The 21,314-nt window shown below is 41.8% G+C and overlaps 1 protein-coding gene across 3 annotated transcripts in view; it reads left to right on the top strand.

The window, feature by feature from the left end:
• The window catches only part of LOC107382653 (partitioning defective 3 homolog), a 517,719-nt gene that overhangs the window by 397,332 nt on the left and 99,073 nt on the right, over nt 1-21,314 (top strand). For all 3 annotated transcript variants that reach the window (XM_054751349.2, XM_054751350.2, XM_070553054.1), the window contains one exon: nt 7,965-8,261. In XM_054751349.2, the coding sequence (XP_054607324.2) occupies nt 7,965-8,261 (297 nt within the window). The remainder of the gene's footprint in view (nt 1-7,964; nt 8,262-21,314) is intronic.

The raw sequence follows: 21,314 nt of genomic DNA, 5'->3' as shown, positions 1-21,314 counted from the left end.
CACCCTTCTTAGCTCTGAGTTGCCTGGCATTTACGGACATCAGGAGGACACCCTAAAGGAGGAGAAAGCATTGCATAGCAATGTGCACCTCATTCTTCACAGACAAGCCCTATTTAATTCTCTCCAGTGAGGGAGACAATATTGGGGTTGGGATGAATGAAAAGACAGCTTGCTGCCTCCATTGTTCTGCAGCAGCCAAATGAACTCAGTAATCAAGCTGCCGTTGGTAATGACTGCTAATTGAATAGAAACAATAGGGCTTGATAGCGCTCCCTCTTACAGTGAAGGAAGAAAAGATGGATTGCTGTTGAAAATGTGACACACACACTGAACTGTCACAAAGGCCGTCTTCCCTGCTGAATGGAACATCTGGAGGCCTTGCTCAGAAAGCTGTAGCACATTTCTCTCTGGTATTCAGCTACAGTTTGCAGTGAAGGCCCAGCTCTTTGGCTGAAGACCCAACATATTTCCATCAGCGAGCTCTGAAGACCAGCGGGCCTTGTTCTTTGTACACATCCGTCCCCGCGGAGCAGAAGAATCAACACAGCAGGCATGAGATATGTTTAGTACACGCATTTCCACCCCTACACACACACACACACACACACACACACACACACACACACACACACACACACACACACACACACACACACACACACACACACATACACACACACACAATTTAAATCCAGTCTGTGTTATTTCTGCTGCTGCCGTCGTGAGCATGTTATCATTCCTCATCCTGTTTAAATTCATTCTGCATTTCTGAACTCTTCCTTATGTTTCCTACACTGCAGCACAATCTAATTTATTTCATTTGTACCTGTTCCCAAATCCCATCACTCAACCGGGCTGGGATGGTCCCTCAGTTAATAGAAAGGGAATCCTGAGGGAAATTGTGGTGTAATAATAAAACAACATGCCATGAAACCAATATTCAAAGCATCGCGACAGCTCCAAAATCCATTCCACCTTGTTTTCTTTGGTAGAGCTGGCGTTTTACACTCCCAGGGTGATTTATTTAATTGTCAAAGTTGTCCGCTAAATTCATAGGTTCTAATTGATTCTGCTGCTGATCTGCAGATAGGACCTTCTGGAGTGCTTTCATGAAATTATGACTATTTCAGGCTTATGAGGCTGGCAGTTGTCAGATAGCAGCACGTGTCAGCACAGCCTGAGCCAAAGTCCCAGCTCAGCTGACATTAGTGATCATTAATTTGAGCAGACAGCTCTGACAAGAGCTTTAAGTGTTTCAAAATAGGAGTCAGTGAGGAGGTGAAACAGATTAATTCATAAAACTTGCCCCTTCGCCCTGCAGTAAGGCAGCTGTGGTCATAGATTTAAAACTCCGGCTGTGATAGGATTCTTACAGCTGATGGGTTGGCCCGTGGTCCTTTAAGACTAAATCAATTTGTTTTAAGTGAAATTGTTACATCGTATTGATGTCACGACAGTGAATGATGGTGAAGAGAGTACATAAAACGTTGACTTCATTAATTTAACCAAAATGTGTTGAATCTACTTCAATCATTACAAACCCTGTTTTTGTTTCATTTGGGCTGATTTGACACTGCTCCAGACTGTTTCAGGCTTCATCAAGGAGGTGTTCTCATCTGCAGCCACGCCGATGTTGGCTCATGTTGAGTTTAGCAGAGGTAGCCATCGTTCTGTTCAGGTTCCTCACACAGAGCGTTCCAAAAACGCTGTTATCCGACTGGCGTCTGCGTCCGTAGGAACTACAAGGCCCCTGATCGTGACTCTTTGTGACTCTTTTGTGCAAAGCCACTGGAACAAAGAGAGAGAAAGGCGAATAAAAGCAGGGAGGGTGGCTGCTGGAGCTTCTATCAGGCCCAGACTTATCTCTGCTCAAGCTGGCCCTGAAATTATAGTTTTGTGGTCAAAGTGATTGTACTCAAAGCCAATCTGACATTGTTCCTTCTTCATTTTCTGTCTGGACTGAACTTCATTTTCTGTCTGTCTCTGAGGCAGCTGATTATGATGTCCATTCTGTTATCTCTTTGGCTCCGCTTGACTTCTAATCAGCGGCCTGCAGTCCTCTGCCACTCTTCTTGTTACACCTCCCTCGACTTCAGCAGAACACATCACTGTTTTTCTTTGTTGGCTTTTTTTCCCTTTTTCACGACAGAGTCCTGCTTCCTCTTGTTTGTTGATAGATGTCCTGCTGACTCCAGACAAACACACACTGACCTTTTTCCCTTTGCTTTATTTGATCAAGTCAGCACAGCTTTCTTTGACTTAAAAACAATCCTGCATGAGCTGTAGAAATGTACTTTTAATATTTATTCTTTCTTCTTACCATATAGGCAGGCTTAGCCTCCAGTTGAAAGGGTAAGACGATTTTAATAAAGCAATCTCTCTTTTTGGTTTTTGTGCGGTGATTGTGATAAGAGTGATATCGTTCCACTTTGTCAAACCATCTCATTATTTTCCGTCTGCTATCTGAGTCTCTCTGAGTGAGTTCAAAGGAAGGTCTAAATGGGCTGATTGGGAAAATTGATTAGATTTGTAATTATATTGATACCTACAGAAAGGTAATGGGATTATTAACGCTGTGAATTAACATCACAAAAGTGGAACAATATCTCGGTGGCTGCATGAAGTTTCAGCACCAGGGTGAGCTACTGGAGGTTTGTGAAAGATGTGTGCAAAGTCTTACTAATTTCCATTCAAGCTGCCCTCCACCTGCACCAAAGCACAACGCAAGCATGCTCTGGCGAGGGGGTGTTGCAAATAACAATCTATTTGGTGCACCTCAAGCAAATAGATTCTTTTTCATCCAACACCACAACAATCTACACTGAAGAGGCATGCCTTCAAAATGCTAAGTGTGCTGACTTTGGAATGAAGACAAACAGCTCCCATTCTCACCTGCACGCCCTTTGGGTGGGAAAACAATGGTAAATATATGGAGATGGAGTACGTTGGCCTTGTTAGACCAAAACAACAGTCCTGCTGGATCAAAACTGGCATTTTTACAAAGTAGAGCTGCACAGAACTCATTTCACCCAGTTCACAGTTTTGTTTTTTGTTTTTTAATATTCAGACAGAAATGAAACTTGGGTAATGATGACATCTGATGCTTTACTTCAACAAGAAACAAGGAGGTTTAGATTAACAATCCTGTTCCCAGTTGAGTCTGTGCAACTTTTTCACTGATAGCATTCAGCGCCATCTAAAGGTGAACGACTTCCTCACAGAGGAAAGCTCACGAGTCTTGTTCTCACACTGTGCGACCCAATGCTCAGACACGATCCGACTGCTATCCTAAAAATTAAAATGTGCTAAGAATAATTGTTTTAACCCAACACGTTGGACCTTTTGTAATGACTGGACTTGAAGACCCGTAAGGACCCCGAGGCACAGTAAGGTACTAAAGCTAAGATGCGGAGTTACCCATGGAGGGTGAAGCTGGAGACAGAGTCGGTGAACAGGCATGGGTCAAAACCAGAAAGATCTGTGAGAGGTCTGGGGAGCAGGCGAGAGACGTCGTAGAGGACAGGCGTGGGTAGTGAATGCAGGTAGGGTTCCAGCTGAGGGTCAGACGTGAAGCAAGGTGGAGGAGGGAAACAAGGTCGATGATTGATGGGTAAGTAAGTAAGTAAGTAAGGAAGGAAGGAAGTAAGTAAGTAAGTAAGGAAGGAAGTAAGTAAGTAAGTAAGGAAGGAAGGAAGGAAGGAAGGAAGGAAGGAAGGAAGGAAGGAGGAAGGAAGGAAGGAAGGAAGGAAGGGAGGAAGGAAGGAAGGAAGGAAGGAAGGAAGGAAGATCTACAAGCAAGAGCATTCAATAATCGGATCTTATTAAGCAGCATGAGCTTGATGAGGGGACCAGGTGTGATGAAAGAAGGCTGATGAGATGAATGATGGTGCGTGGAGGTCAGGGCATGGCAGGATCATGACACTTTTAGTCCAAAAACCCAGAAGACCTGGAGACTGTTGTGTTGTTACTGATGTAGTCTGTTGTCCTTTGGGCTTGCCATAGAGACCCATAGATTGTGTTTTCCCAATCATTCACGATGGATTCTCCTTTGAAGAGGGGTGAAGAAAACAACCCCTGTATCTCCCTGAAGCAAAGTTCACTCTGTTCAACGTTTAACATTCATAGGCTAAATATTTCATTGTGACGGAGTCGTCACACATATTTTGGTAGTGATTTTTGCTGCTTTGTGGTTTCTCATTGATCACTCTCATTTGCCCTCATTACCAAAAACAATCTCCAACTAATTTCAAAATGTGTTTGACATTTCATGGGAAAACCATACAAAAACTGGGAAATTCCCTAGAATATGCTCCATCTATTAAATCTTAGATTATAATGTCGGGTTGCTGCTGAGATTTTACTTTGCGAAGCTGAGAAGTGTATCAGTGTGTTGGGCACAGACAAAATGGCTCTTAGAAGTAAACGGATGCAGTTGTGGAATTTTTTTATCGTAAAATAATAACAAGAAATAAGGAATTGGTGACCTGTTCAGGGTTTAACCCTAATCCTTTAGTCTAGTTACTGCTGGAGATCAGCACCGGCTCTCTGTGACCGTTACTGGAGAAAGCAGGTTAGAACTGCATTTGTGAATGATCTCATTTAAATCCTGTCTCCCTTGATCAGAATCAAATATTAATTTCCAGAGAACACAGTTTAAAGATACAAAACTTATACAGTGTTAATGTATAATCATGGGGTGACAGTGGCACAAGAGTTAAGGGCTCACCCCGTAATCGGAAGGTTGCAGGTTTGAGCCCCGCTCAGTCTGTTGCTGTCATTGTGTCCTTGGGCAAGACACTCAACCCCCCTCCAAATTCCATTTTTGGTTCTTTTTTAAACACAAATAAGGTTTTTCTTTACCTTTCTGACGTTTCGTTTGCGTCTGCAAACATCCTCAGAGTTGACGCTGATGGTGGCGTCACTTCCTACTTCGATGTGTTTAGAAAATAACCAAAAATGGAATTTGAAGACAAAAAAGAAAGAACGTACAAAAAATACTTAACCCCCCTGCCTGCTGTTGGTGGAGGTTGGAGCAGGGACCGGTGGATCCAGTGCTCTGTAGCCTCGCCTCTGTCAGTGCGCCCACACCGTACCTCATCCCCACCAGGGTGTGAATGTGTGCGTGAATGGGTGAATAACTGATTGTATTGTAAAGCACCTTGGGGGGTTCCAGGACTCTAGATAGCGCTATATCAAATACAGGCCATTTACCATGTTTCATATAAGGTATTTTGTAAAGAACACATATCATAATATATATATATATATATATATATATATATATATATATATATATATATATATATATATATATATATATAAAAATTTTTTATGACAATGAATATAAGGAAAACTAAGGGAACAGAAGAGGTTAGCAGAATATTAACAACATCCTCTGGCTCACATAATTTTGCTCAGCCAGCTGGTGGATTAGCAGCTGAACCCTGGTTGCCTCAGCATTAGACTGTCTAGACTATTTTCCAGCAGGAATTGCCATTCCAGTACAAAGCCACGTAGGACTTTTCAAATACATAATAATTAAAATAAAAATACAAACAAGGCAGCATAACTATAGGGGAAGGTCAGAACCAGACTAATTAACTAAAAGTCAGTAATCTGCCGCGGTAGAGCTTCACCGTCCTAATAAAACAGGATCTCTCTCCCCTTGCTTGTTTCAATAAAAATCTCAGAGCTTTCCCCACTAAGAGGTAGTATCTACAGGACGAAGGGAGAGGAGACAGAGTGGAAATTGGAGCTGTACAGTAATAATGTATTTAGTGTGGACAGCACTTTCCTCAATGTTAACATACTGGGCCATTAATTGGCTAATGGAGTATATGTGGTAGAGCTGGGGCGTTCGCTGAGAAGGGAGTTGAGGAGAGCTGCTGTTGCAGTTTGCAGCCCAAGAAAAACATGGTTAGCAGGTGTGTAAGTTTTAAGGTTAATGAGCAGAAAAATGGGTTCCAAATAAGACCGCTGCTGTCTGGTTCTGTGTGGCTTTGGTGTTTTCTTCCCAAAGCATTTACGGGGAAGTCTGGTCTCACAGGACTAGAGGCTTATGGGACAGGTACCTTTACCCTTTTTTTGCACCCTCACCCTCACAAGCAGCAGTGATGTGGGTTTGATGGTGGCAGGATGGCAGAAGAGTTAAGCACCCTCTAACAAGAGGGTTGCAGGTGTGAGACTGTCGCAGTTGCTTTTTCCTTGGGCAAGACACTTCACCCTGCATGCCTGCTGATTAGGGTTAGGGCAGCTATAGCGATGATGGAGCTCATCACCACCAGCGTTTTCATTTGCATGTGATGTAAAGTGCCTTGGGGGGGCTGTATAACCCTAGAGGACGCTACATCCATGCTTTAGGACATTTCAAACAGCACTTACGTTCTATTTCTGTCAAAACACCCGCCTTTATTGACATGCATCATTTAGCCTTTTCTATATTAGCCTCCTGAGACCTGAACGGAAGTCTGTATCTTCTAGCTTGATGTCACCAGTCTAGCCAAAGCCATTATGTCATCACTGATGTCAATAACTGTATTTCTTTATGAATCTGATTAGTCTATAAAATGCCAGAGGGTTTTAACATCCCAGTGGGTTTACGTGGACCAGCAGCACCATCACTGTCTGCTCCTTCCTGCCACAAATCTGACATCACTGCAAACAAACTGCAGGTGACAAATCTTCTGCAACTTGATTTGTTTTTCCTTCTTCATAATATTTTATTTTTTAGACTTGAGTAAAAAATGCAGAATCACCTCCACTTAAAATGATTAGCGTGATCATTTTTAGTATGTTTCAGCTTTAAAACAACATAAATGTGTCTTATACCCACTAGAAGCTTTAGCGATGACCTTAGTTCCTCCAGCGTTGAAACAAGCCTGGATTATAATCTCATTTTTCAGATGAAGCCAATAAAATAGGATTTTAGAGGAGGGTAGGAACAAACAAGGCAGCGGATGGGTGGGATGCTAGAACTGGGTTAATCTGCCAGTGGGAAATGATTATGGTTTGAAATGTGATTACTGTTATTATAATACACAGATGGGGAGGGAAAGTGTTGTTCTGGGATTCTTGCTGTGTTCCAAACCTGTCAGTCATCTGTGAGGAGCAGCAGTGGGAAGGGGTGCTGGGGAGCAGAGGTCAGTGAAGACCTGAGGTAACGAGGAAGTCCAGCAGCAGTGGGAGGCTGCGTGCTTGTTTTAGTGTGCGGATGAGTGCGTCGCCCTACAGCACAAATAACATCTGGAACTATTGAACGGTCTGGTGGCTGGGTCGCCTTAGTGGGAGGTCAGCCCCCACCACCTCTGTCCTCCTCTCTGCTCCGGCAGCACCAGTTCCCCTCACACCCATGCTCTGGGAGTCTCGTTAGCTGCACACATGTGGGAATTCACATGGAACTGTTCTCCGAGACAGGAAAGCTCAGTGAAAGGCTGTTTTGTGTGGCAGCAGTCCCGGGGACAGGAACAACATGGTGGAGGAGGAAGGAACGTGAAGGAGGAAAACGGGTCTTTTCCCATTTTTTTCTCTTCAAGAGTCCCCGGGGAAAATCACAATCTGTGTCCTAGTTCTGTAACATCTGATATGTGAATAGTGCTGCGTGTTAAACGTGTGTCTTTTCCTTCCTGTCCCGTTTGGCATAACTACCTGCTAATGTGACTGGGAGGTCACTGCTACTCGAGTCAATCTGAGATGACACTCAGTGGTGGGACTAAAACTACATCTGGAACAACGTTTCAATAATAAAAGTTTCATTCTGTTATTTATACACCTGACACTCGTCGACTTAATCACCAGCCTCATCTTTCTTTCTGATAGATGTACGTATGAATAAATGCTAAAACATGCATCAATTCTCTTCTTGTTTTAATCATACTAGTTTCAAACATTTTCTATAATAGATAAAAGAGGCTGTGCCTTAGCAGATGGTGTAGCTTGTGCTTTCATCCTGACCGTGTTTATCTCAGGATCCAGGCCAAGACCCAAGAACTTCGGGACAAGCTGGCTAAAGAGAGGGAATACGCTGAAATCCAAGATGTCATCAGCCGCACCTTCAGCTCAGACGAGGAGCACACATATGCCGGTATTGGGTCGTTGGGTTCATCTGCAGACAGCAGCAGCCTGGATGCCTACCACCACCCTTATCACCTCCCTCAGAGTCCCAAGAGCCCTCATGCTCCCCTGAACCTTCAGAACAATGGCCCACCCTTGGAGGCGTTGTACGCTCAGGTCAACAAGCATCGACGTCCTGCTCCTCCTGACAGGTAAGAGATCACCTGTATTTAAGCGTTCCCACAACCGCAGCGCTTGGTGTTGTGACACCCTGCCTTTCCTGTTGAAGTGACACTAACTAGCCTAGGGTATTGTTCCTGTGATTTCCAACCATCTTTTTCATTTGCATCTCACATATAATGTAGGCGCTGTGGCGTGGCTGTATTTGTATACTTTTAGGTGTCAAAGATGACACATGGTTGACAGAACACTGAATTTCACACAGAGTTGTATCACCCGCTTCATCCTACGATCAGTTTTCTGCAGAGAGCAGGTAAAATCCACAAGATAAAAGAGCAGCAGCGTCCTCAGGGTAACTCGCCAGGTGTGGTGATTTATTGCCAGGTAGAGTGTTTCCTTATTTATACATTTAGCTTGGATCAAAGGTAATCCTCCCAGGCCTTCTGCTCTACCTGTTTTTGAGTCGAGCTTCCTCACAGCTGATGGGGTCAGATGGCTTCTGCGTGTCAATAAAAAGGAACTTTTGAAAGATTCCGGTTTAGATTGTTGTGATGCTGAAAAGTTTATTTTCTGTTCCTTAAGGAATTTCCTACAGCTTTTATGTAACTCTAAAAGAGAAAGCCACACAGCTTGTGTCATAGTTGACTGGCTGTGCATTTTGTGAAATCTCTTTATTTTTACCTTTACACTGAACTAATCGTTTTCATGTCCAACACTCGAGTGATGTAATTCTCCTAAACCTTTTGAATTCCCAGTACAAAATAATATATCAAATATTTTCTCCTACCATCACATTTCTCTTTGATTTGTTGATATTTGAATCCTGTTTACATATATAGTTTAATAAGAAAAAAATCGTATGTATTTTCACAGATTAAGACAATGAGAGAATACTAAATTACTGTCAGTAGTATCCATTGGTAACAGGTCAGTAGACCAGTATTCCCAGGTTCTCCTCAGACCTTTCAGAGGGTTGTTGAGGGTCTGGATGAAACACACCTCCTGTGATTGACACCTGTCACTGGGGGGTGTGACCTTTCCCTGCTGGGCTCTGGCTGGAATAGTGTTACTCTGTGTGACCAAGGAGAATGCCTCAGGATGAGTAAGAATGTGTTTAGACTATTGGAGGAGGATCTCCATCCTGTAGCCCTCCTGAGAAAGTCAGTGAAAATAGAAGGAACATGGTTGTCTTCTCCTTGGAGATCCGACTGGATTCACATGGCAGTACACCAAGCACTTCTAGAATAAAAGTTATGTCGTCAGCTTTTGTTCTCTTCAGTGCAAATGTTTCTATTCAACTAAGTGAGTCTGAAGTGAAGCTGAGGCCCTGTCCACATGTAGCCGGGGATCTGCCGAAACATAGATATTTTTCTACGTTTTGGCCTGTCACCCACACGAAAACGGAGTTTTTTCACACGAAAACGGATCTCTTTAAAAACTCTGGCCAAAGTGAAGATCTGTGTTTTCTCTGTTTTGGGTGTCTGTGTGTGGACAGACAAAACCGGAGTTGTAAGATCCGCAACGTCACTTTCCGCGACAAAAAAATGCTGACATCACGTGTGTGACCTGTGTTTACACTAGCCGACAGCATGGATGCCCTCAGAGCTGCGCTCGCTTTATCAATTGTCCAAGCGCTTTTTGCTTGTTTGTTTTTGCAAGCGGAATTACTGCTCTTGCTGAAGACCACAGACGAAGGACGAGGTTAAGAACGGGGGAAGTACTGCCGCCTACAGGTCTGGCATGTCCTTAACAACGTATTTATCCGGGTACGTGTGGACAGTTTTTTTTTCAAACAAGGTGGTGTGGATGCAAGTTTTTGGAGGGGCGGATATTTGTTTTTGAAAAAACCCGGCTACGTGTGGACTAGGCCTGAATAAATAATGGTTATCCAAGGAGCTTCACTTGTGATTCTGGATTCAGGTATAAGTGTTACAGTCATAAAGATAATAAACAGAACTATCAGAAAAATAATTCGAGAGACACACATCTTGTCCATCCATCTATCCATTTTCTTCCGCTTATCCGGAGTTGGGTCACAGGGGCAGCAGCCTAATTCAAGAGGCCAAGACTTCTCACTCCCCATCCACTCTTCCGGGGGAATTCTAAGGTGTTCCCTGGCCAGGTGAGAGGCATAGTTCCTCTAACGTGTCCTGGGTCTCCCTTTAGGCCTCGTCCCAGTTGGACGTGCCCGGAAAACCTCACCAGGGAGGCGTCCAAGAGGCCTCCTAATCAGATGCCACAGCCACCTCAACTGGCTCCTCTCGATGTAGTCTACTCAGATCCCTTTCTGGATGACCGAGCTTCTCACCCTATCTCTAAGGGAGAGCCCAGCCACCCTGCGGAGAAAACTCATTTTGGCCGCTTGTATCTGTGATCTCGTTCTTTCGGTCACTACCCAAAGCTTGTGACTATAAGTGAGGATAGGAACGTAGAGTGACCAGTAAAATTGAGAGCTTCACCTTCTGACTCAGCTCTCTCTTCACCACAACAGCCCGGTACAACACCCGCATCACTGCAGATGCAGCACCAATCCGCCTATCGATCTCACGCTCCATCTTTCCTTCACTCATGAACAAGACCCCGAGATACTTAAACTCCTCCACTTGGGGCAGGACCTCATCCCTGATCCAGAGAAGACATTCTACCCGTTTCCGAATCAAGACCATGGTCTCAGATTTAGAGGAGCTGATTCTCATCCCAGCTGCTTCACACTCAGCTGCGAACCGCTCCAGCAAAACTTGTTATATTGCAAATGTAGAATTGGTTAAGTTTTGAAACTTGTATGATGTTATGTGATGTGATATATGTAAAACAGAATTCTACCGTGGGCCATATATCCCCTCTGCTGTAAGAGTGTATAACTCCTCAGTTCAACTGGTACAGGCATTATCCTGGCGCACAATAACATCAATTCAATATTCAGTATGCGTTCAATACCTGTGCAACACCGGATGTACATTAGTATGTCTGTATCCGTCACGCTGCATAGTTCTGGAAACCCATGTTTCTAGAGATGGGTAACGATACCGATTTTTGATACTTTTGAATGTTCAATAATTAATTAAATATTGTAATTAAATATATGTATGTTTTCTCAATATAGAACCATATTTGATAAGCAGCACAATAAATAAGATACAGCTGTTTGTATTTTATCATCATAGTGTTGTACAGAATTCTGCATTATGAAAACCTTTAACCACAACTGTTTCTAAATGACATAAAAAACTAAAACATCAGTCTTGTATGATTAGCTCAATTTACTCCTATTCCTCTTCTAGGCCCTCTGGACAAGTTCTGTAATAGGTGGGTCCTTGTGGTCGTGTAAACCGTGTCTCTTCCTTCCGTTTGCGGTTCATTTTCAAACAGTTGGTTTTTCCTACCTGGAAGTCAGAGTTTTGGAGTACCGAGGAGAAAGCTAACACACCATTAGCTGATAGCAACGGAAGCTAAAACATCAAGCTAACATTACTTCAAACAGTTTATTTACGTGCTGGAGCAGATTAAGATGATGCTGCCTAAGTTAGATTGTTGTCAATGTCGTCATCACCCGATCACCCATCACATTTAGTGAAGTGAAGCCAAACTTTAGAGCGCTTTCTCGATGCCTACTAGGAAGTCAGAATTTCCTCAACAGTGCAATCCCTGAATCTGTGGCAGAATAGTCTGTCTCTGATCTTTATCTTGATGCGAAGCAGCTTCTTTGCTGTCTGTCTTGACCTTTTGACATGCTACCCTCCATTGCTTCACACTGCGTCGCAAATTCAGTCACACCCAGAGTCTCAATTCCACATCTTTAGGAGACAGTCCTGGTGCTGCCGGACTTTCTTTGGGACCCTATAGTCTTCTTTACAAATGCAGTAGAAATGTTTTATTTTTAAATCAAGTTCATTTTAAAGGCAGATATTTGCTTATTTTGCATATTTTGCGAATCCTGATGTTTTACCTTCACATCATTAACAGCTTAGTGTTGCAGGCTCCTTATTAGTTTGGAGTCTGAGCTTTGAATATCACTAGAACAGTCTATAGGTTGTTATTGACAACAACCGGATTAGCTTTGGAGAACAGAGTGATTTGATTTCAAATATGCACAACATGTACGACAATGCCTTTTTGTTTTGCACCACGTGCTGTTTTGCATATCTTGTGTATGCCAGCCTGGTCCTTCGCACGCAATGTTTGTTTTCCTGCCTGTGAAATTCAATAATATACCCTGCTTCTTATTTTGTGGAGTCTTTCTATTTACAATTTGCAAAAAGGAGCTTGAAACCCTTTCAGATTCAATACTCCTGTCACTTGCCTATCATAACAAACATAAACAGTAATTTGCATTTCTAAATTAAACTTAATGGAACTGTCAAGTCTAAAGCGCCAACACAACAGAATTTACAATTATTTCTGACTTATCTACTGGTCAAACAGAAATAAACTAAAACTTGTAGAGCCATCTTTTCTGTTGCATACTTTACATTTTCTTCTATTTTTGTTGTAGGATTTCATTAAAATATTTATAAATCTGTTCAAATAATATTAACTAAACGGGTGATATAGATTTCTTATTGAAGGTCTCTCATGATCTGCATAGGACGAGAGGAGCATGAACATGATTTACCCATAACTAGATACTAGTGATGCATCGATATGACATTTTTAGGCCGATACTGATATCCGATATTAAGATCACTGTTATGGCCTATAACCGATATTTGCAGATGCCAATATACCGACACTAATGCGTCAAAAATCTGCAGATTTTGTGTAGAATGAAAATTATTAAAGCAGTATTTACATTATTATGTACACAACACACACATTTATGGTTCTGAGATTATTCCATTCAATGTTCACACGACTAAACAATGACACATCACCTCCCCTCCCCCTCTGATACAGGCAACCAAATGGAGACGAGATGGAAAATATATCGGTTGTTAATATCGGTTGGGTTTTATTTATCGGACCGATACCGATATATTGAAAAATGACTAACATCGGCTGCTAACGATGCAGATATATTGTCCATCCCTACTACATACTGTTCTGTCAGGTGATGCTAAATTGTTTCCATAAATGCCGTTCAAATATCTTTTGGGTTAGACCAAATATTGGCATCTTTGAGGTATATATATATATATATATATATATATATATATATATATATATATATATATATATATATATATATATATATATATACAATAAAAACGTATAGAGTTCTACTCATTAGTTTTAGAGGGATGGTGTGAATTAGGTTTTAGTTAGGATTAGGGTTGTGAATAGACTGGTTAGGGTTAGGGTTGTGCAAAATTCAGTCACTAAAATGAATGGAAGTCAGTGATCGTCCTCACAACTAATGCTAGAGGAGAATGTGTGTTTTATCTTTTTCACCCCCATAATTTTATGAATTTGCCATAATAAAGATTTTCCACACAAAAATAAAAATCAAATATATATATATTTTTAGTAAAATTTACTTTGTATAAACATTTTATTTTATTTCTACACGGCTGACCCTTTTACAGCTGTAGATGTGTTTCATTTGACTTGTGTATGAAACACTCCATTTTTTGAGATAGCTGATGTCATTAATTCGTAATAATTTTCAGTCAGACTAAGGGCAGCTAATTGGTGCTACTTAGCAGCCCTTGGCTTCTTCCTGGAACGGTTCTCCTTTATTAGATGAATTATGGGTCAAATACCTGCAATTGCCAGAAGGTTCCAGTTTAGCATCTCTGACAAATTTCAGCTCCATGTATTTATGTGCTTGCGTATTAATTTAATACCTTAGTAAAAGCACTCAGCTGTGACTTTGCAATGCTTACAAAGCTGCTCTCTTGTTTACCCACGTTTCATTGGACGAGTCCTCAGCTGGATAAACAGCCTTTGTATGCTGCTGTCTCTAATAGACCTTTGGTAATGGCGACCTAATGGGAAGGTCACTGCGACTGTAAAGCTGGAATGAGTCAGACCTTAGCCCATAAAAGCTTTGGAGATGTGAGGACCCCTGGTTGCTGTGGGCGTCCAGAGATACTGCCAATTCTGCCATATCGAGTTTTACTGTTCCGCTGTGGGATCACGGCACAACAAGAGCTCATTTGACAAGCTATTGCAGCGTTATTACAACTGGCAGCTCCACTGGTGTTTTGACAGTGTCGTCTGACTCAGTAAAACTAAAGAGCACCAATAGAAAAATAGGATATTTTTTATGTTCAGTTGTGTCAAAACGTAAAGTGTTGATAGGTTTTTTCACCTTGAACCCATAGCTAGGATTCTTGGTCTGCCACCACGTTTACATAAAGGGAGCCAAACATAAAAAAGTGCATTGTTTTACTTTAGATTGGTTTGTTTCACCTTATGAAAAAGGCAGACTTCTCAAAATGGAATGACCTCATTTCTCGACATGCAGCTGACAAGTCAACCCCTCCATCTGCCCAGGCACTGAATGCTTTGGGTGACGGGCGTTGGATGCTGCGATTTAGAGCGACCATGTGACAGGCTGCCAGACTCGATGGGATTTGTGAGGAGCTAGCGTGAAACAAATCTTCACCTTTTGAAGCTTCAGTTTGATTGACTTCTGCTCATATTACCCAACACACCTCAGCACACAGCAAAGAACGAGTGATGCAAAGAAAGAGGTTGCGGGAAGCACACAGAAGGAGATATGAAGCTCACAGATCTCAGCTTTTCAAAGGTTTTAAAGTCCCAAGTAACTCAGCAGCTTCAAACACCCTGGCAGCCTACATTAATAGACAGAGAGCCTAAAGGGTTTACCTAAAAAACACTCTAGTGTGTTCCCCTACCAACACCAACACTCACCTTTGCTCTTGCAACAAAACATAAAAAATCTACTTTGTGCAGGCATGAAGTTGCAACATAAAGTTCCTTTTACATTTTCAACAACTTATAAAAAGTAAGTTTTTGATCTGTTAAAGTTTCCTTCGCCTTCTTCTCTTCACACTCTGGGATCAAAAGGGGCAGGAAGCATCAGCCTATGCTGAGACACATTTGCACCCCAGATGAGGGCATATATGTGCATTACTGTGAACTTTTACCTTTATAGCTATTGTATTTGTTTAAAATACAACAGCAGGTGCTTAAGTTCAACAGACATTCATTTGCTTCCTATGCAGCATTGTCTGAAAGTGCAACTGGATGACGCCATCAAAGTGAGGCACACGAAGAGTAACTTCTTCTGAGCAAAAGCGCTTTACATCAGTCAGATAATCACCAAGACATTCTGAAGTAATCATTTTTTTATTGTTTACTGTCTCTTATTTGGCGTCTATAATTATCTCTGCAATCAACAATCAGTCAGATTTTTATAGCTTGTTTTAATTGAGATGCAATCAAAGTGAGATTAACAACACTTTTGACTGTAACATCTGCAGTGCTGATTAAATCCTACCTCTAAATAATTCACTGGTATATAAATAAAGCTTTTACAAGCTTTAAATCTGAATTAAGGCTTTAATAACAGCTCATAAGTCACTAATTACTTTTCTTGTCATTCCCTAGAGAGTCGTATTGATACTTCTAGCATGGAGGAACAATTAGTTCTAATGAAACACATACATAAGTGTTAACGAAAGGTTCTCTACACACACTTGTTGGTATTTCTCAGTTTGGGGTGTGTAGTCTTGTTCTATTAACTTCGCCTGGAGGCCAAACTAAACAAGACTTAATATTTAATCTAGGGTGTTTTTATTATTTCTTGTTTTCAACGTGTTTTGAATAATTGTAAAGACTTAGCTCAGTGACTCACACTGGCCATTTTATTGAGTACACCAGCAGCCACTCACGCGGTAACAACTTGGTGTGTTTAGTCCTCTAGACATTGTAAAAGCCAAATTTCAATTGATCATCAGAATGAGGAACAAAGAACTTTTACGTGATTTTGAACATGAATGTTCTAGAAACTGTTGATCTGCTGGGACTTTCACCCACAATCACCTCTACGGTTCACAGAGATTGGTAACGTCAGCTAAGAGCAGGAAGCTTATGGCCCTTTGGTCAGCTCAGCTTGCATGAAGTTAAAAGCATCAACTCAATCCTACCTTTGCCGGTTTAAGGTTGTAATAATCTGTTATAGTAAAAACAAATCCACTTTTTTACCTGCAGGAGAGTGTTCAAAAGTCTCTGATGCCACATTCCATCATTTTCTGGTTCTTCATAATAAAGAAATTACACAATGTGTACTCAGCTGCTCTACAACAGCACAGGACGGTGAACTGTGGAGAATTTGCGGTCCTGTCCTGACCTGAGCTGAGACTCTGCTCTGCCGATCTTCTGCACATGTCTTCGCGGGCGTTATACCCTGCACCTAAAGGGGTGTTCTTGTCCCACTTTGGACACTTCACTAGCCCCTTAGCCTGGTTTGTACACCACAGCCTACCTGAATAGTATTGCTGACTGTGTCTATTGTCACACAAGGGTACACAGGAATAAACCCAAAATGCAGGAGGCAGGATGACTCGATCCAGCTCTGAGTTCCTTTAATAACAAAAAATCACCACATAAGTGGGAAAAAGGACTTAACAGATCTTACTTGAAACAAAAACTACGAATGGTGATCCACAGACTCGAAGCAACACTACACAACAACGCCACACCATGCACTGGGAACAGCTGCTTAAATTCATGGTGTGGCAATCAGGATATTGCAGTCAGCTGCAGCCCTCCCCGGTGCTCCACAGAGGGGCAGGAACTGCAGAAAGAGCCACAGCCAACCTGCACAGAGAAGAAACACACATGAAAAACAATCATGAGGTGTAAACCATAACATCCATCCCTTTGTGACCATACGGACGCATCATCTGATGGATCCTTCCAGCAAGATCATGCTCCATATTACAACGCTCAGATCATCTCAACACACATTCCAAATTCCAATGTACTTAATGGATGTGTGATGCTTTTCTACCAATACAGACCGAAACCCCTGAGTAATGTTTTCATCCCCTTTTTGAAACTGTGACATGGGGTATTGAGAGAGGTCTGAAAGCTCTCAGTGAGGTGTACCAAAGAAAGTGGGAGGTATGTATGTTGATAATGTTTCTGCCTCTGTAAGACAAAGATTGCAGAACAAGGTTGATAGATGGATAGTGTATGTGCATTGCCTTTAGCTCTCTTCCTCCATGTTTGCTCTGCGCTGTGAAGATATCGCTGGAGGCCCGATGCTCCAAACACATACCAAACTAATCACAGGAGTTCTACACATAGCAGTTTATATCTTCAAGGCAAAACCAGTGAATTATTTTCCTTGTATGTGCCCCCCCCCCCCCCCCCCCCCATCCCAAAATGGCCCTGTGGGATGGTTGTGATGCGAAGAAGCACACAGAAGGCAATTTATCCTCTGTTTGAACCATTACATTCATTTAAGAAACCAAACAGCCCGAAAGCAGCTTGAGAAAGAAGTGAAAAGAGGAGAAAGAAACATGAGAGGGCTATAGATCCATTTTGATCCCAGCTCCACCCTGACTGGATCTGATTAAAGATGTGTGTATAGTATTTTATTAATGCTCTTCAAAGCCTGAAGGGCTTACGCACAGTCAGAACCTAATAAATTATCAGAAGATGAAAAGGAAGACGGGACTGTGTTATTTAGAGCTGTAGTTACCTCACACACCCATACGAGGTGAAGATGAGGGGAGCTTGAATGCGGCCGAGGGCTGTTGACGCCTGGTTTGTTGATCAGCACTGGAGGGCATTCCATTCCCAGCAATCAGCAGCTGCAAATAGAAGGCTAATCCCCTCTCAGCTCTCCTGAAGGCGGCTGCTGCCTGACACCGTAACTAGCTGTGCCACACACACGTGTGAAAGAAATTCACATAAGCATCAGGCGTTCACGGGGCCCCGGCATGTTTTCCTCCAGAATGTACAATGACTGTGATGATTTGTTTTGAAAATGTCACAGTAACTAATTGGGAGGGAGCACACGGAGAACATGCTGTTAGCAAACGTGGGATATACTCCTCTGGAACTCAGTGACTGAGAAATCCATTTTGATTAAATAACACACACCGCTGTGTGCCTGCTACGCTGGTAGGAGGCTCTTCTGTGGGTAACTCAACTTTTCACATGATAGATAATCTAATATCACAAACTAATAATGCAACCTGTTTGCTAACGTTGTTTCGTTGCTTTTAACTCTGCTGTCACACCACCTTTTCTTGAAGTAGATCAGGTGAGGAATGTGTCTGAATCAGGTGGCCACAGAGTTTGGATCTGGTCTTTTAAGTCGGTCTGCAGGCAAAGAACCTTCACATCTCTTCATCCTCCTCTCTAATTTGATTTATCTCTTGGCTTAGCTGTAAACACACCGTTTCTGTTATGCCAGAGGACCTCCTACCTCTGCTAGGTGTTGATGTTTTCAGCATGAAAGTCATGGATTAAGGTGAGAGAAAATAAAGGACGTCCCTTCTCTCTATAAACACAGTTACTGGGAATTATAACATTACAAATGTGACCCCAAAGTTAGGGGGTTTGCCTTTTATTACATTTGTAATCAGTTTAAATTGTGGATCTAAATAGTGATGCAACAGATCAAAAAACTCTCGATTCAGATCGGATCATTATGTTTTTTGGATCAGCAGAAAGAAAAGAAAAAACAAATACCTTTGCTCTCTTTATGTTGTAGAACACTTAGTGCAACATTGTTCTGCTCAATTTGAAACTTGCTATAAAAATAGGAAATACAGAGGGGTTTGATTTCTGATTAAATGTTACAATGGCTTGCCACAGTCACGCTAACTCCCTACATGTCCTGCTTTCACTCATTTCTTCACCTTTCCAAACCCCTGTTTATTTATTCTTCCTCGTCTTTTACACAATATTTACAGCTCCCACCACATTGATGGCATTTTGCACGTGCCAGTCTCCCCCTCTCCTTTCACAGTGATCGGAGGTATGTGTGGGATAGACTGGCGGCACATGTGTGTGAGTTCATTTTTGCCGTTTGCATCATCATTTTATTTTACAGGGAGGCCAAAATGCTCCCATACATGTGATTTAAATGATGCAGGTGGTTTTTCAACCTCCTCTACTCCTCTAATATCTATGACCTCTGCCGTGCTTTACTTGTTTGGATTGACCAGGTGGCGCCTCGGCCCTTCATGAGACCAATCCGCGGACCACGTGTGTACCAAACCGTAGAGATCCATGCGGATCAAGGATCAATGGTGCACCCCTCCCTCGTTCTAAACGATCACAACAGCAATTGGGACAAAAAGTTTTTTTACACATTTGTTGGACATCCAGGCTCCTGTAGCATCTCTTCGCTGCTTTTATAGCAGCGCTGCCAATCCATGTCTTCATGTGATTGATCAAGTAGAATCAACTGGTGTTTACTTTTGTTTAATACTGTTTCTGAATGTTCTTTAACATAGTTCTTTTTAAGATTTAACTATTTCTGGTAGAATTTGTTCATTCTAAAATGATAAAATGTAGATTGGTCTCAGAATTTATTTGTCATCATTAATAAACAGTGCAACTGGTAACTGAACTTCTGTCACAAAACTATGTTTTTAAGACTGTTAAACTTTGTTAAGGTGGACACGGTGAGCTTTACTGCAGTGTTCCTGATGTGATCACAGCTCAAAGGGAGAAATAAATACAATAGGCTCCAAAAATTAATGAGAAAAGTGATAAAGAAGATTTGCACATAGACTGTGATTTATGTTCACATGGGAAAAAAAATTTAACTTGATGCGTGCACGTTTTAAATCAGTTGGCACCCTCAAACACCTAACATTAATTTTATTGTTTTTGGCTCTGTGTTGGATGTTTCTGCCTTATCAGAAATCGCCTTTCTCCATTTCTATGAATCCGATCAAATAAACATGAAGATTAGCTGCTTGCTGTGGCATCCCACTTGAAAATTCTGTTTTCGTAACCCCGTGGCGTCCAGCCATCACTGACTAAACAAAGAAATGAATAATTTACTATTGTCAGGAGAAGTGTGTTTACTTTCAGTGTTCTTGGGGTCTGCATGATTCACTGTAACTACAAGTAGCTTACCGATTGAAGACAAGCCTTCTGGCTAACAAAACATAAATAGTTAGCATTTCACTGTAAGGCTGTGGTGAAGATAAGTTTGTAATATGTGCCGCTTGAAATAAGTCATTGTTGCTAACCAGGAGGAGATGTTGCATAAAGGGTTAGGGTTAGGCAACAGTCTTACAGAAAAGTACAAATTATGGGCAAATTATGGGTATAATTTTTTGAATGAGATCAAAATGTCTATAATGTGATGATACAAATATTCTACTTTAGTTGAGCCTTTCTGTGGATCCTAGTATTGATTAAAAAATAAACTATTTCAAATGTGTCAACACATTATTGACACTGGACTGAATAACGTGCACTTTTGCAGGATACAGTTATTAGTCCGAAAGCATCTTGATGTTCAAATATTAATTTCATGCTCTAAATCAATTACTCTAATGAGAAGCAGAAGGACGTAGTGTTAAATCAGAATATGCCTCTAACCATGAGAGAGAAACGGGCCTACCTCTCCATAAACTGAGTATGAAGACTTTTCTCAGAGTGGTCACTGGAGTACAACTGTTTTAAGTACTAGTCGAGCGCTGGCCAGTGTTTTCAGGACAGATAATTAAATTGACTTCACCCCACTCACATCTGAGGCAGTGAGTCAGTGTCCTCAACAAAGAACACCAGTAGTTCTCTGTACTTTAAAAGGAGTATCCATATTCCTTTGTCAGAATATGCCACTGTCATACCAATCCCCAACTCGCCAACAAGCTTCCAGAGGCAAATCGGATCTCTGTAAAAGCTTTTGTAATTACTGGGAGCTGAATGGGTGACTACATCACAAATCCACAAGACCAGCCAGCATCACATTCCATCTGTCTTAAGCCTGCTTGCAGTATTTCAGATTCCTCACAAGGAGGTGGTGACATAAGGAATGCCACCATCATTTTCTAGGGTTTAACCATTTTGGACATGTCTTCCTTCTATTCTTTAAAGCCTAGTTTATACTTTTCTGTCTGCAGAGACACTCAGTGCCATTATCCGTTTCAAGGGCTCTCTGACAGGCGCACAAGGAATGGCGGAGTAGAACCAAATTT

The sequence above is a fragment of the Nothobranchius furzeri genome, chromosome 7, assembly GCF_043380555.1.
Source record: "Nothobranchius furzeri strain GRZ-AD chromosome 7, NfurGRZ-RIMD1, whole genome shotgun sequence".
Classification (NCBI taxonomy): Eukaryota; Metazoa; Chordata; class Actinopteri; order Cyprinodontiformes; family Nothobranchiidae; genus Nothobranchius; species Nothobranchius furzeri.
Note: the sequence above shows the minus strand (reverse complement) of the source record. Positions and strands in the feature narration are given on the sequence as shown.